Below are 13,404 nucleotides of genomic sequence, written 5' to 3'. Positions count from 1 at the left end.
AAGACGAGATATTTGCCATATAACAGACGTAACAGCGAAATCAAAAGACTATTTTCGGAATATTTCTAGGGAGCCTACTAACTTGCTATACACATAAATACAAGTCCCGTCAGTGATGGAAAATATCTTTATCTCACGGGAAATCAAAATTTAAAACTAAGAAGACGCGAGTATTCTCTATTAAAATAAAATGTCTCTTTCGGCTTTGAGTACTGCACTATGGCTAACTCAAAGAGTTAAAAAGATATTGTTGATTAAATAAAGAACTGTGCCAGAAACACAGTTTACATTTTTCTATAATATACTAGCAGACCTGGCCAAGCCTTGCTCTGGAATTGATTGGTAAAGAATGATGAGATATAAACTATCCTATCACTTAAGTAGGAACAAAACACATTTAAAAAAGGAAAAGTTATAGTCGGTCAGTAGTTTCGGAGTTCATTCCGAATTCACACCAGTTTCAGAGGTCACCAACTCCTATCAAAATGATGTTTTCCGAGGGGATGGTGGTTCTCCTCCTGTTTTTGTCCTTGTTTATTGTTTTTTCATTCACAATCGAGGTGGACAAGCGTGATTTTAATCCATAAATAATAAAAATTCCAACTCGATTAGCAATGACATTGAATTTTAAAAGGTAGTTACAGACGGACAAATTCGCAACATAATGATTATTTTTACCCTTATTTTAACGGAACTTAGATAAACAAATGTAAGATACCTACCGGAGGCGGCGGAATCTCTTTCATTATCTGCAGCGGCCAAAAGAAAGGTTAATATATAAAGTAGGATAACAAGCTTCTTCGTACTTTATTTAAAATACAAATTTGAGACTTTTCTTGTGTCAACTGATCTTGTTGCCGCAGAAGTAGATTTTTGGGTTTACTTATCTTAGTAAGGTACAAAACAAAACAAAGTACGAAAAAACGTTCTGCCCCAACTATCATTATTCATATTCAAAGTACGATTGCAGTAATGTTTACAACGCTCCATTCAATACGTAGCCACTTTAGTTGACTGTGATGGGCGGACTATCTGTATCATGTCGTAACGAGTACAATTGTTGCATTGATCTATCAGTATTTACGTCGTTGGCGACGAGGGCAAACGTTCTGTTGTAATAGTAGAGCGAAGCAAAGCTTCGTAGTAAACATATTTTTAATTTATCTTATTCTTATACGTCCGTCATTAATATCAATCTAGTTCAAAACCTTCAGATCGGAAGATTAAATTTAATAGTGCTATCCTTTTCTCTTCCTTGCGAGTAAGGGGGGCTCTAGTAACTTAATTTTTAGATATCGAATCTTCGATTTTATTGATTATTAACTTTGGCGTAAGAGGTATTTTCAAAGCTATTAGATTTTTTCTACTTAATATTTATGGATCATCGAATCTAGCAAACAGAGGAGTCCTCTGAGAGGACTTTGTTCTGCGCGGCTTATAAACGATTACAAAAATTGTTATACATATATAACAGCTATTTGCGGGTTGCCAGTTGCTAGGTCAATGGCTTTTTCACAATATATCGTCTTAACGCAGACTCGACTGAAATTAATGCATTAGCAAGCTTTCCAATCTTTTCGTGCCAATAGGCACGCACGTACGGGTTATGCAATTCTATCACAACTTCATATCATACGATATGAAGCTCACCTTACAGTTCATAATTTTAATCGAAGTGGTGTTGAGTCGATATAGTGTGCGAAGATGATAAAACTCCTGTTTTGTATAGCACTAAAATATGCTTAACAGCGGCAATAGAGCTGTATGCTGCACAGAATCCCCTGGCCGCTCACGAGACCTCTGTAGCTTTAGTTTGCCAATCGAGAGTCGCTGTCGCATATGAAACTCTGTATCGTCAAAGCAAAATGGGCCTAATATCACTTGTTTTAAAGTCGCAAACCATGTAGTTCTGATGTTTGTTTTTACAAACGTACAGTTAAAAACCCGAGTTAAAAAATTGTATGTAATTTGTGCTTCAATAAAATTAAAATAAGATCCATTTTACTTCGATATTAAAGAATTTCCACTGGCTTCTTGTGACGTGAGTTTACTTACTTGGCGGTGGTTACATACACTCCCTTGATTATGATCACCTCAGATGAAACCTGTGCTAATAAGTAACACATATAATTACCTGAGCGGGCGGCGGGTGGCTGAGCAGTGCCTGGGGGAGACGAAAGTACAATCACAGACAATTTTTACTTACCAAATTGCTATGTGAATTATGTTATAAGAGAGGTGCTTTAAAAAATTTATAAATCTAAATATACTATCTAAAATATTCATAGGATAAAATTTATTTACGAAAAACCAAATTGAATAATACTACGTAATAGGAAAATTTTGCACGTAATTTGAACGAACGGTCGTACATCCTCATTTCGAAAGTTACACGATTTTATTATAATCTTATTCAGATCTTAGGAGATATAGGCAAAAAAACTGAACGGACAACAGTGAACAGTTCGCCATCAGTTCAACAGTATAGTTACCAATATTATTTTCAACAATTAGTCGTAGTATGGATATTGCTTATTTTGTGTATCTTTGTGAATGCGCTAATATCTGGAACGACCATTGAGATTCGAAAAATCATTCTTATATTTATCTTTTATAAATTACCCCCCTAAGAATAACCCCCTCTAATACGGTATTCTATAATTATTCAAATTTATTTTTAGGTTGACAAATAAAATAGTAAATTACATATGTAAGGAGTTGTAAAAATTCTACCCCAAAGGAATTAAAGAGGAGATAAATATTAGTTGGATTTAAAATATCTATACTAATAATAAAGCTGAAGGTTTTGTTTGTTTGAGCGCGCTAATATCTGAAACTACCAGTGGGATGGAAAAATATTTTTTTGCATTTTATAGCACAATTATTACAGCCAGGCATGCGGCCGATAAAAAGCGGTGGGTCGGGCTATAATTGTAGGATAGCGGAAGAATACACGTATGGGAAACTAATCAGCAGTTGTAAGCGGACCAAGTCGCGGGGGGGCGCTAGAGTATTAATATTAATATATTTACCGCTGGTGGCAGCATAACAGGCTGAACACGTGGACAGACATGTAAAAAGTTACCATATAATATTGTAGAGATGTTTCAAATTAATTAATGATTCTCATTCGATTTTTTGCAGTATTACCTAGAGTAGGTTTAAGGCTTTGCAAACAACCAGCACTTCATGATGCATGAATCTAACATTAGTAAATTTTAGGTTTCGTGCCAACTTTCGCGTTGGCCCCGTCATAACAAATTTTTCTTCATTACAATGGGATATACGATTCGCAGTTATAAGATACCGACTAATAAGTTGGCAAAAAAAAAAATTAGATTTCTTTTCGACAAAAACGACACAAAACGAAAAAACAAAATTTAAATTTCATGAAATTCAAGACTGAAACAAGTAGGTACAAGGTTATATTTATTGTCAATAAAGAAAGATCAGTTATAACAAAGATAAGAGAGAGAGAGAGAGTACTTTTTACTAATATCCAACTACTTAGAAATAACTAAGTAAAATAAGTAAGTAAGTAGGTACTTCCAAAAGTATATTTGATATACTAACCTATGCGTAAAACAGTGACGACTAAGACAAGATCTCTACTTTAGTTTATTTCAAATTTACTTTTGTACAATTTATTTCATGAAATTCAAATATTCGTTTTCGTTGTTTTACAATAAGAATTTTAAAAAAAAGTGTTTTCTGCCAACATTTTCTGGAAACAAAATTGACGCTTGAATTCTATTTATCATTGTATAAAAAGACATTCACACAAAAACCTAAATAAAATATATTTTATTTCTTGTGTTTCAAAAGAATATCAATTAATCTCAAAACATATTTGACAAACCTTAAAGTACAAATTAGTATCGAGTAAATTTAACGCAACATGAAGTTCTGGGATGCGAAAATGTGCGAATATAAGGTAAAACTACAAAAAATCATCTTAAAGGTGCTGGAAAAAGTAGTGAAACTCTTTATGATTAATTGTTAGCAGTGCTCGTTGATTATCACACCACGACAGACAGGGGTACTGATGCTACTGTACTGAAGGTAGCAACGTCGGTAAAAATATACTATTTCATGCGCCAAGTAAGGGCAAAAATATATTTTTTTTTTGAGTTATTTGGGTATTCGTTTAAAGCCACATATTCATTAGTACGTAATCAAACACAGAACGTTCGTATCAAATAATCCATTTTTGATTAGACCTTTTTGGGTAACTTTTTTAGCTCCTCCCTTTTATTAGTCCATCTACTTTTTATGAACTTTAACGTTAAGTCAGTCCGTTCAGTCATCCGTAGTGATTCTACCACCGGTTTGATTCTGCGAAAAGAAGCACCTAAGAAATTTAGCATTTGCTTTTTTCTAACATTAACATTTTACAATTTATACAGGCAGTTTTCAATCTTGTCAATATAAAAAACAATAACTTGTGTATTGTTCATAATAATTTGACTTCTTGCTAATAAATGTGATATAACACAAACTTTAAAGCAATTTACTGGTAGGGCCACCATTACGTTCGGAATCGCAAAGGACTTTCTATCGAAACGGTATTTTCTGGTATCAGTCAATTGTTAATATACAAACAGCTTTCTGTCCGACTAATATTGTGTCTAACAAAGATAACAACATTATGAATATAGTAACGAAGTAATGTAAGTATCTGCGATCAGAATACAACTGTAACGAATGCTAACTTTATTTAGCAAAATATAATTGCTACTTTACATCATAATAAAAAAAAATGACAAAGTAAGCACTAACAATATTTTATAGTTGTTGTCGCTTACGAAATATAATACACTAGGTGACCCTGGTTGACAACTTATTGAAAAAGTTGCTGAGATACACCAAAGATCCGCGCGTTTCGAGCACTTTAAATTTTTTGGTGTTGCTAAAAATACGCTACAAATCGACAGTTTCCAAGAAAACTCTTACTATTTGATATGAACTCTAATACTGAGTTGTGGATTTAATGAATAGTTGATTCTCATGGATTATTTAACACCTATACTAATGAGTACGTGGCTTTAAGCCGGCTGCACACGCTCGCCGATGGAGTCCGGGTTCAACCACGAGGCAGTACAAGACTTAAAGCTCTCGTCTCTTCTTGGTAGGGTTGCCTAACGACATTAAGCACTCTAGTCAAAGCACTTTGTTAGCAATAAGCTAGATTGCACTTGTATATATATTTGTTTTTAGTTGAAAACCTAAGATGTCGGATAGAAGCAGGCGTTACTTTGCGGAATTCCATGATATATTATATCAGCAGCAGCAAGTAGCCATGTCTAAAATATCGATTTGCTGTATTTTCAATTTCTTTTTTATATTCTTAAAGATTTCGATTTAATATGGATAACAAAAGGAACGAATAAATAAAGATTAATAAATATAAACATCTTCTTGGCAAGCGCAAAATTCAAAGCGACGTAAGTTAAATTTATGGTAGTATTCACCGACAAACTTCATTTTGGCAAGACACAAGCGAGGCTTTCGACGAGCGTGTACATCCGGCATAAAAGTGGCTAAGTTATGAAACTAGGTACTACCAAAATTACCACCATGAAATATGGTCAATGTTATCATAGATAATTTATTTATTTTCTTTACAATAAAACTTACTAATTCACTAAATTTTTTACTAGAATTTCATACCAAACTCGACACATCTGTCTCTTCTCTGACTATTTGCTACTCAGCTCCACCATGATAGATTTGACATAAAAAAATTACAAAAAATGAGTGGCCTCATGGTAACGATAGGGCAGATGAATTTACTACCATTTAACCACAGTTTATAATTAAATATTCAGTATGTTGGCCTTTCTTGTTATGCATCTACTTTCATTACTGTAAGTTTCGCATTCAATAGTATGCTGTGTGTGAGAGTGTGTGCGTGTGTGTGCTGATGTGTGTGCGTGTGTGTTTGTGTTTGCGAGTGTGCGTGTATGTGTGTATGTGTTTGTGTGCGTGTGTGTGTTGTGTATGTGTGTACGTGTATGGGTGCGTGCGTGTTTATGTGCATGCGTTTGATTTGGAGGGGAATGTGCCTGTATATATGTGTGTTTATGTAACTGTGCATGTGTGTGGGTAGGTGTCTGAGTATGCGTCGGTGAATGTTTGTGGGAATGTGTCTGCGAATATGTCTGAGAATGTGTCTGTGCCTGTGTATATGTGTGGGTATGGGTCTTAGCCAGCTTAGTATGTGAGTGTGTATTCGTGTGTGTGTTTGTATGCGTGTGTGTGTATGTGTGTGTGTGTATGTGTTTGGGTCTGTGTCCGTATGTATCTATGTGTTTTGGTATGTGTCTATGGGTGTGAGTGTGCGCATCTTGGGGTAAACTGATGTGATGAATTTCATTAACGAAATAAAAAAAACTATATACTTATTAAAGAATTACCATAGGCACCTACCCACTTACGGCTGCAATTACAATAAGAAATGAGTTTTTATTTTAGTAATTTTTTTACCAATTTAAAATACACAATTGTTTTAAGGCACAAACATTTTTAAAACTGTTTTCCGCCAAATTTTACAGTTTTTTTGTGTTTTACCTTAGCTGCTCTATTTTTGGGCCGAGCAGTGGGAATAGTGGGATCCCTTAGGTCCTTAAGATGTCATGTTCAATTAATAAGATGCACATATTATTTTAAAGTTATACTTCTTTTGGCGCTTAATGAAAATTAGATAAGTGAAGTGTTCCTTTTGCCGATAAATACTAAAGCTTTCTTTTAATTATTACGACTTAGAATCCGTTCTTGACTTTTATCCTCAAAAAACAGTGACCTACTTAATTTAATATGTTCAACGTCTATTATTCATTTGTGAAAAATAAAAGTAAATAATAAAATATTAAATTAACATTTTGTTTGATGTTTTGGCATCCCGTATCGAATGTAAGCGGCGCGGTGTGCCAGCGGCATACATTCAATCAATTGTGGTCGTCTCAGGGAGCAGAAATAAAAACTTTAAATTTTTGAATAAGTAATAATATTTCCTCGGAGACGAAACATCAATCCAACGCTTGATAGTATTTGTCTATGTCGTACGCCCAGGAAAAAAAATCGAAAGGAGTTCATTTTTTTACCAATAAAATTTCTGTTTCGTCGTTTTAACTACTTTGAAATGGAATATCTGCGCTATCTAAATATCCAAGTGTTTCCAAGTGTTACCTTTACGGCATGTTTTTCTCAAAACGGTTATTACCCTTAAAGGTTTTGTTTTCCTTCGAATAGCATTACTTTTGCAATTCGCGACTAAAATCCACAACTTTATGAATCAGTTTAAGCAAACCGGCAAAAAAAAGTTGCTCGCCAAGCATGCACTCCACGAGCAATACTCCGTGGAAGGCCTACGTCCAAGCGTGTAGAAGATTGACATACAAACGTAGGGATCTTGATTCCACTTGTTATGAAACAGTGCCTAAAATGCCAGATTATCCAGAAAAAGCTCATGCAAAGCTAGCATCTGGTGCAACAGCTTAAAGGTGCTGACTATTATGGTTCATAACACTGGTGCAGGAATTCTTGGCAGTCCAACAGACTGTTTAACTGCTCTTTATCGGTCTAGAAACTTTGTGCCACCGCTGATATAACGTACAAGAGCCATTGGCAAGAGGTAAGAGTTGAGTTGAGTTAAGAGTTGCTGGACTTTTCCTCACCTCATCATCCATACTCTTTGCACTAAGAGATTTACGCTTTTTTTCGGAGATAGGATCAAAAAATTACGTTATATTTGCAAGCCACAAACTTAGCAGCGACATTTGATTGAAAAACTTCAGAGTTGAATTTTACACAAGGGGCTTCCACAGTTTTATCAAACAAACTGTCCACAAAGTAGCAAGAATTTTTCGAAAAAAAATTATTTTATTTTTTGTTAAACAAATGTGTTTACATTTTACAACAAATAGGCAGTTTCAAAAATAACAAGGATTTAATTGTTTTGTATTATATTGTCAACTAACTGCGAAGGGGTCAGTTTTGAAACGAACTTTGAGATGATGTATTTTTTATTTAAAGAAAGAGATAAGAATAGCTACGTATGTAAGCAAAATGTTACGTACGAACCTATTATATTTATAATCGTTGCAGAATCATCAATACATTTTTCAATACAAAATAATCGCAACAAAATAAATCAATTCTATTAAATCATTGATTTAATATGTCACTATAAATAATTCCAATATTTTTTACCAGTGAAAGATTATTGAAACCTAATCACTGAATACAGATAAATTTAATTATTTTCGTGTCGTATTGTCAAAAAAAAAATTCAAAAATAAACTTTTATGATTCCCTTAAGGTTTAAGAAGATTTTCAGTATTCGTTTCCAGTTAAATTTTTAAAGGACAAATAATTAGCATAACACATTAGTTAAAATAAATCTTACCTTGTTAATTGCTGTCGGCGGTGGTGCATCAAGGCTGAGATTACCCATGGCTTGGCTCAGCTGTGCTGGACTCAATTGCGTCGGGCTCAATTGTCCTTGGCCGAGATGACCTTGGGGCAGATGGATATGACCGAGATGTGCCTGGCCGAGAGAAGCATGACCGAGTTGTCCTTGTCCGAGATGGGGTTGGCCAAGTTGTCCTTGTCCGAGATGAGCTTGCCCAAGTTGTCCTTGTCCGATATGACCCTGACCCAGTTGTCCTTGCCCTATATGACCTTGACCTAGTTGTCCTTGGCCGATATGACCCTGACCCAGTTGTCCTTGTCCGATATGTCCTTGTCCTAGTTGACCTTGTCCGATATGTCCTTGTCCCAGTTGTCCTTGTCCCAGTTGTCCTTGTCCCAGTTGTCCTTGTCCGAGATGAGGTTGACCGAGCTGTCCTTGAGCGAGAAGAGCGTGACCCAGTTGTCCTTGGGAAAGATGAGCTTGTCCAAGTTGTCCCTGTCCGAGAGTTTGGCTCAATTGTCCTTGGGCAAGATGAGTTTGGCCCAGTTGTCCTTGGCCAAGGTGACCGAGACCCAAGAGTCCTTGGCCAAGGTGAGCTTGGCCCAATTGACTTTGGCTGAGATGACCTGGACCCAATTGACTTTGGGCGAGAAGACCTTGGCCCAAATGGCCTTGGCCCAGTTGAGTCTGGCTTAATTGCGCTTGAACTATTTGTGCTTGGCTTAATAGGCCTTGGCCGAGATGACCTTGACCCAATTGACCTTGGCTGAGATGACTTTGGCTCATATGACCTTGACCAATAATAGGCTGGCCATGTGGAGGCTGGCCGATAGGTGTTTGGCCATGTGAAGTCTGGCTTAGTGGGCCCTGGTTCCTGTTAGGAGTTGTGGCTGACCGGTTCTATAACAAAATTTAACACTTAGATAGAATTCTGCTCGAAATTTATAATTGATCTAACCCTAAATAGAAACAAGAAAATGTAATCTAAATTTTGGTAAAGCATAGGATAAATCAGGGGCGTGCACTTCATACATTCGTAAAAGCACCTCCTACCCTTATTTCTTCATATAACTCTTATAGTAGGAGGATTCTTCCATTTTATTTCATACGATTTTTTATATTTTTTTTAATTCATATTTTGTGACTATCGTGTGCAATGACGATTGAAAATACCCTTTTAATTAAGAAATTATTTTCGACCATAAAGTGTTGAGTATTTTAGCTGAAGCGGTAATAGTTAGGAATTCGGCTTCACGTTCGGGGGGCCGAGTTCGAACCCCGGCTCGCACCTCTTTTCGAAGTTATGTGCTTTTTAAGCAATTAAACATTACTCGCTTAAACTTTTAAAGAAAACAACGCCAGGAAACATGCATGCCTGAGAGTTCATAATGTTCTCAAAGGCATGTGAAGTCCACCAAACCGCACATGACATGTGATGGACTACGGCCTGGGACCTTCTGACTGTGGGAGGAGACCAGTCCCTAATAGTGGGCCCGTAAAAGGTTGATATTATTGTAGCTTATATAAGAGATGGGATTTTTTAGTTCTACCAAAACCAAACATTAAAAACAGTAATGGCGGATTGTGAACAAAGACGCTGATTACGCAATTTCTGTTTTTATTCATACTATCTTAAACTTGAAGTAGTTTAATAGAAACAGCTTAAATTCCTACAGGTGTGTTTCTGACGCACGTATTCATAACAATTTTTTTGCAGTAGGTACGTGTTGACGGCAAACTTCTTAAGCGTTATGTGACGTAGTGCATTGTACACTTAGGTACGGGCAAAAAGTGTTTACTCTAATGTAAATATGACACTTATATTTATGTGACTAATCTGACTTTACCGTTACACGCAGTCTTATTATATTATTGTTTGAGATACGATGCGTATATAATCAAAGCCAGTTAAAATTGAAGAATAATCAGAAAAGATAAAATATTACTTTTTCGATGTAAGATAAATTCTCACTTCAGTGGACATAAAGCTATCTTTGCTGTTGACAGTAGCTGTCACGACGTCAATAGACTGTACTAATATTATAGAGTAGAAAGATTTGATATTTCGTATGTTTCTATGTAATGAATCAACTCCAATTCATAAGCGACAAAACCGATACCGAAACCGAAATAAAATTCTTTCACCTATAGAAAGCTACATTTTCATCGAATATATACATTTCAGCTTTCAATAATTGTATTAGTTAAGCAAGCTACAAGAACAACAGCTACCAAGTTGCTTTATCCGCGTGCGCTGACTGCATGCACCGCCATAGTACGCAGACTATTTTTGTACTGCAGAGGAGGTGTGTTCAAGCAATATATAAAATGGGCCCAAGAGTCTTTAAGAGATAAATTTAAAGCAGCTAAAATTATGACGGTGCATAATCAATACATATTTGAAAATTTAATTTATGTACATAAAAATTTAACAAATTTTAAAAAGAAAGTGGTCTGTAATAATATTAATATTAGAAGTAAAAATAAACTTGTTGTGCAGTTTACTAGGCTGCATCAAATTAGTAATTCATTTAATATATAATATAATATATATAATCACTTTATTTCAGGCAAAGCCCATATTAATACATTTAAAACAACAATTAGTATTACTTAATATCCAATATCGAATAGAAAATTAAAATTACAGTATAAATTTATTCAAATGGCATGTCATGAATATAAAATTAAAAGACAATCTAAGAAATAAAAATAAAATTAAAAAGAACAATGAATGAATTAAAATGATAATTATTAAATTAAAAAAAATATATATTAAAATTTAATACTATTTGCTCCGTATTATTTAAGGGTATATCTCTTTGTAACAAATTACCAGATGAGAGAGATCTCAAGGATTTCCTTGAGATGTCTCTCAATAAGTTCAAAGTTTATATAAAACGTAAGTTTATAGAAAAATCATGTTATAAAATTAAGGATTACATGTATGATAAGAAAGCTTGGGTATGAATTGCCCTTACTTCATAGTTCAATATTAACTGGACTGTGAGATGGTGATATCAAAAAAACCTAGCTAAGTTTGTTGTGGGCTCTTCTTAGACCTGGGCGCGTTTGGAACCCTATCCTAGCTTTAGTTTTAAGTTAACGAATGCAGTTTTCACCATTACTAACATTAGAGTAACATGTTAAATGTATGAACGCTACATATGTGCCTATTATAAGGTCCACATGAATTTGGCGAGTGGCGTGCACTTCATACGTGCACAAAAGCACTGCCTACCCTAAAATTGATATATAATGTATATGCCTACCCTAAAATTGATATATAACGTATTAGACTAGTTGTAATAGTTAACGCGATTAGAGAGTACAACCAATATTATAACTCTTTTTATTGTATTAACGTATAAACATATTTAAGTATTGGAAATTTCATCAATGGATATATCGTAAATTACATTAGAAAAAAGAAAACGCCCCTTCATTAATTTCACTTTTTTTTTATATTTCAATAGAAATGTAGCTCTTCCCATTCCTGCCATTATTTTTGCCATTATTATTACCAAAGCGCTTTTTCAAAGTGCTGCCATATCCGTATTTTTGCGTGCGTCAGATACACACCTGTAGGAATTCAAGCTGCTTCTATTGAACTACTTCAAGTTAAATAAAGGATATATAAAAACAGAAAGTGCGTAATCAGCGTCTTTGTTAACAAACCCCATATCTATTTTTAAAAAGACGCCGCATTGTTGAATGTGTTTAATTTGATCATCATTTTATTTCACGTTGTTTTAGTACTAATTTTGAATTTTGATATTCCATTTGTAACTCATACTTCAACATTTTATTTTATACGCCTCTACACTTTGTTTTCTACCTGTATCTCTCTTTATCATATTTCTGTCTGTTTATATCCCCTCCGTCACTCACGGCTCTCTCCCTCTCCGACCCAGGCGTGGGCGCTTGCAGTTGTTACATTGGTATTTTGTTAGTAGAATGAAATAAAAATGTTTTTCCTCATCATTTCTGTTTCACCCTTATTTCTTGTTCATTTGGAGTGAAATTGAATGATATCAAAATCTATTACTGTTTTATTGATTCACTAATTAATTTGTCTATTTTAAATCATTTTGTATTCAAAAATCCACAAAATCTTTTAGAAATTCCTAAAGAAAGTCAGATGTGAACTAAAACTGCTCTGTCAATCAATCTTAAAACCCAAAATGGACATGATGATGTCTTTGAGAAGACACTCAAAATTGTTAAGTATATGAGTGGGAAAATTGAGCTAGATATTAGTCACTCAACAAATACAACTTGGCTGGAAATCCTACAACCATGGCTGGTATTAAAAATTCCTAAATTCCTGCATCCAGGCTTCAAACAGTACTTGCCAGTATATATATATATATATGTCTGGGATACATGTTCGATATCAGTGTGCAATACTTATTGCTCAAGTTTTGTTAATAAACTCAAAAATTATAAGAACCTATGTAGCTAAACACATTGCAATATGTCCTGGACAAAACTTTATTGAGTAAGAGTTTCTACAACTTGTTGTTGTATCCTCATGCAATGTCACATAGGAGAGGGGTTTAAGAGTGGACCCACCATTTTGCTCCATCGAAATATTTTTAGCCAACTTAAATATTGCCATATTTTCGGCATATACTTCCTATATTATTGGCAGAATACATTAAGAATTTCCAGAAATCATAAAAATTTTTGGTCAATCATTCAATACTTCGCACAAACAGTCAATACTATTGATAGTATTCTTGCCTCTCCCTAATATTGAGGAATAATTCAGAAATCAACAATTTGCAAACAGGAAATATTATTGACAATAATATTATTTAAGTGTGGTATGCCTATGTCCAGTGTCTAGCAGTGAATTAATAAATGCGCAAATTCTAATAAATTGAATTTTTCATCAACTTGATATATTATTAAGAAAGAATACCCGATCAGTACATAGTTATTGTAAATTAAAACAAAGACTACCGAAAGAACTCGCAGATAAACAA

At 34.5% G+C, this 13,404-nt stretch overlaps 1 protein-coding gene across 3 annotated transcripts in view; it reads right to left on the bottom strand.

The window, feature by feature from the left end:
• LOC120636535 (PAN2-PAN3 deadenylation complex subunit PAN3) overlaps window positions 1-13,404 on the bottom strand; it is a 61,989-nt gene that overhangs the window by 47,649 nt on the left and 936 nt on the right. For 2 of the 3 annotated variants that reach the window (XM_039908052.1, XM_039908055.1), the window contains exons 3-6: window positions 8,408-9,313; window positions 3,033-3,053; window positions 2,135-2,164; window positions 723-749 (exon numbers count right to left, since the gene is read on the bottom strand). In XM_039908052.1, the coding sequence (XP_039763986.1) occupies window positions 723-749; window positions 2,135-2,164; window positions 3,033-3,053; window positions 8,408-9,313 (984 nt within the window). The remainder of the gene's footprint in view (window positions 1-722; window positions 750-2,134; window positions 2,165-3,032; window positions 3,054-8,407; window positions 9,314-13,404) is intronic. The other variant, XM_039908054.1, reaches the window with a different exon arrangement.

This window comes from Pararge aegeria, chromosome Z, assembly GCF_905163445.1.
Source record: "Pararge aegeria chromosome Z, ilParAegt1.1, whole genome shotgun sequence".
NCBI lineage: Eukaryota > Metazoa > Arthropoda > Insecta > Lepidoptera > Nymphalidae > Pararge > Pararge aegeria.
The sequence above is the reverse complement of the archived record's forward strand: the minus strand, read 5'-3'. Positions and strand labels throughout refer to the sequence as shown.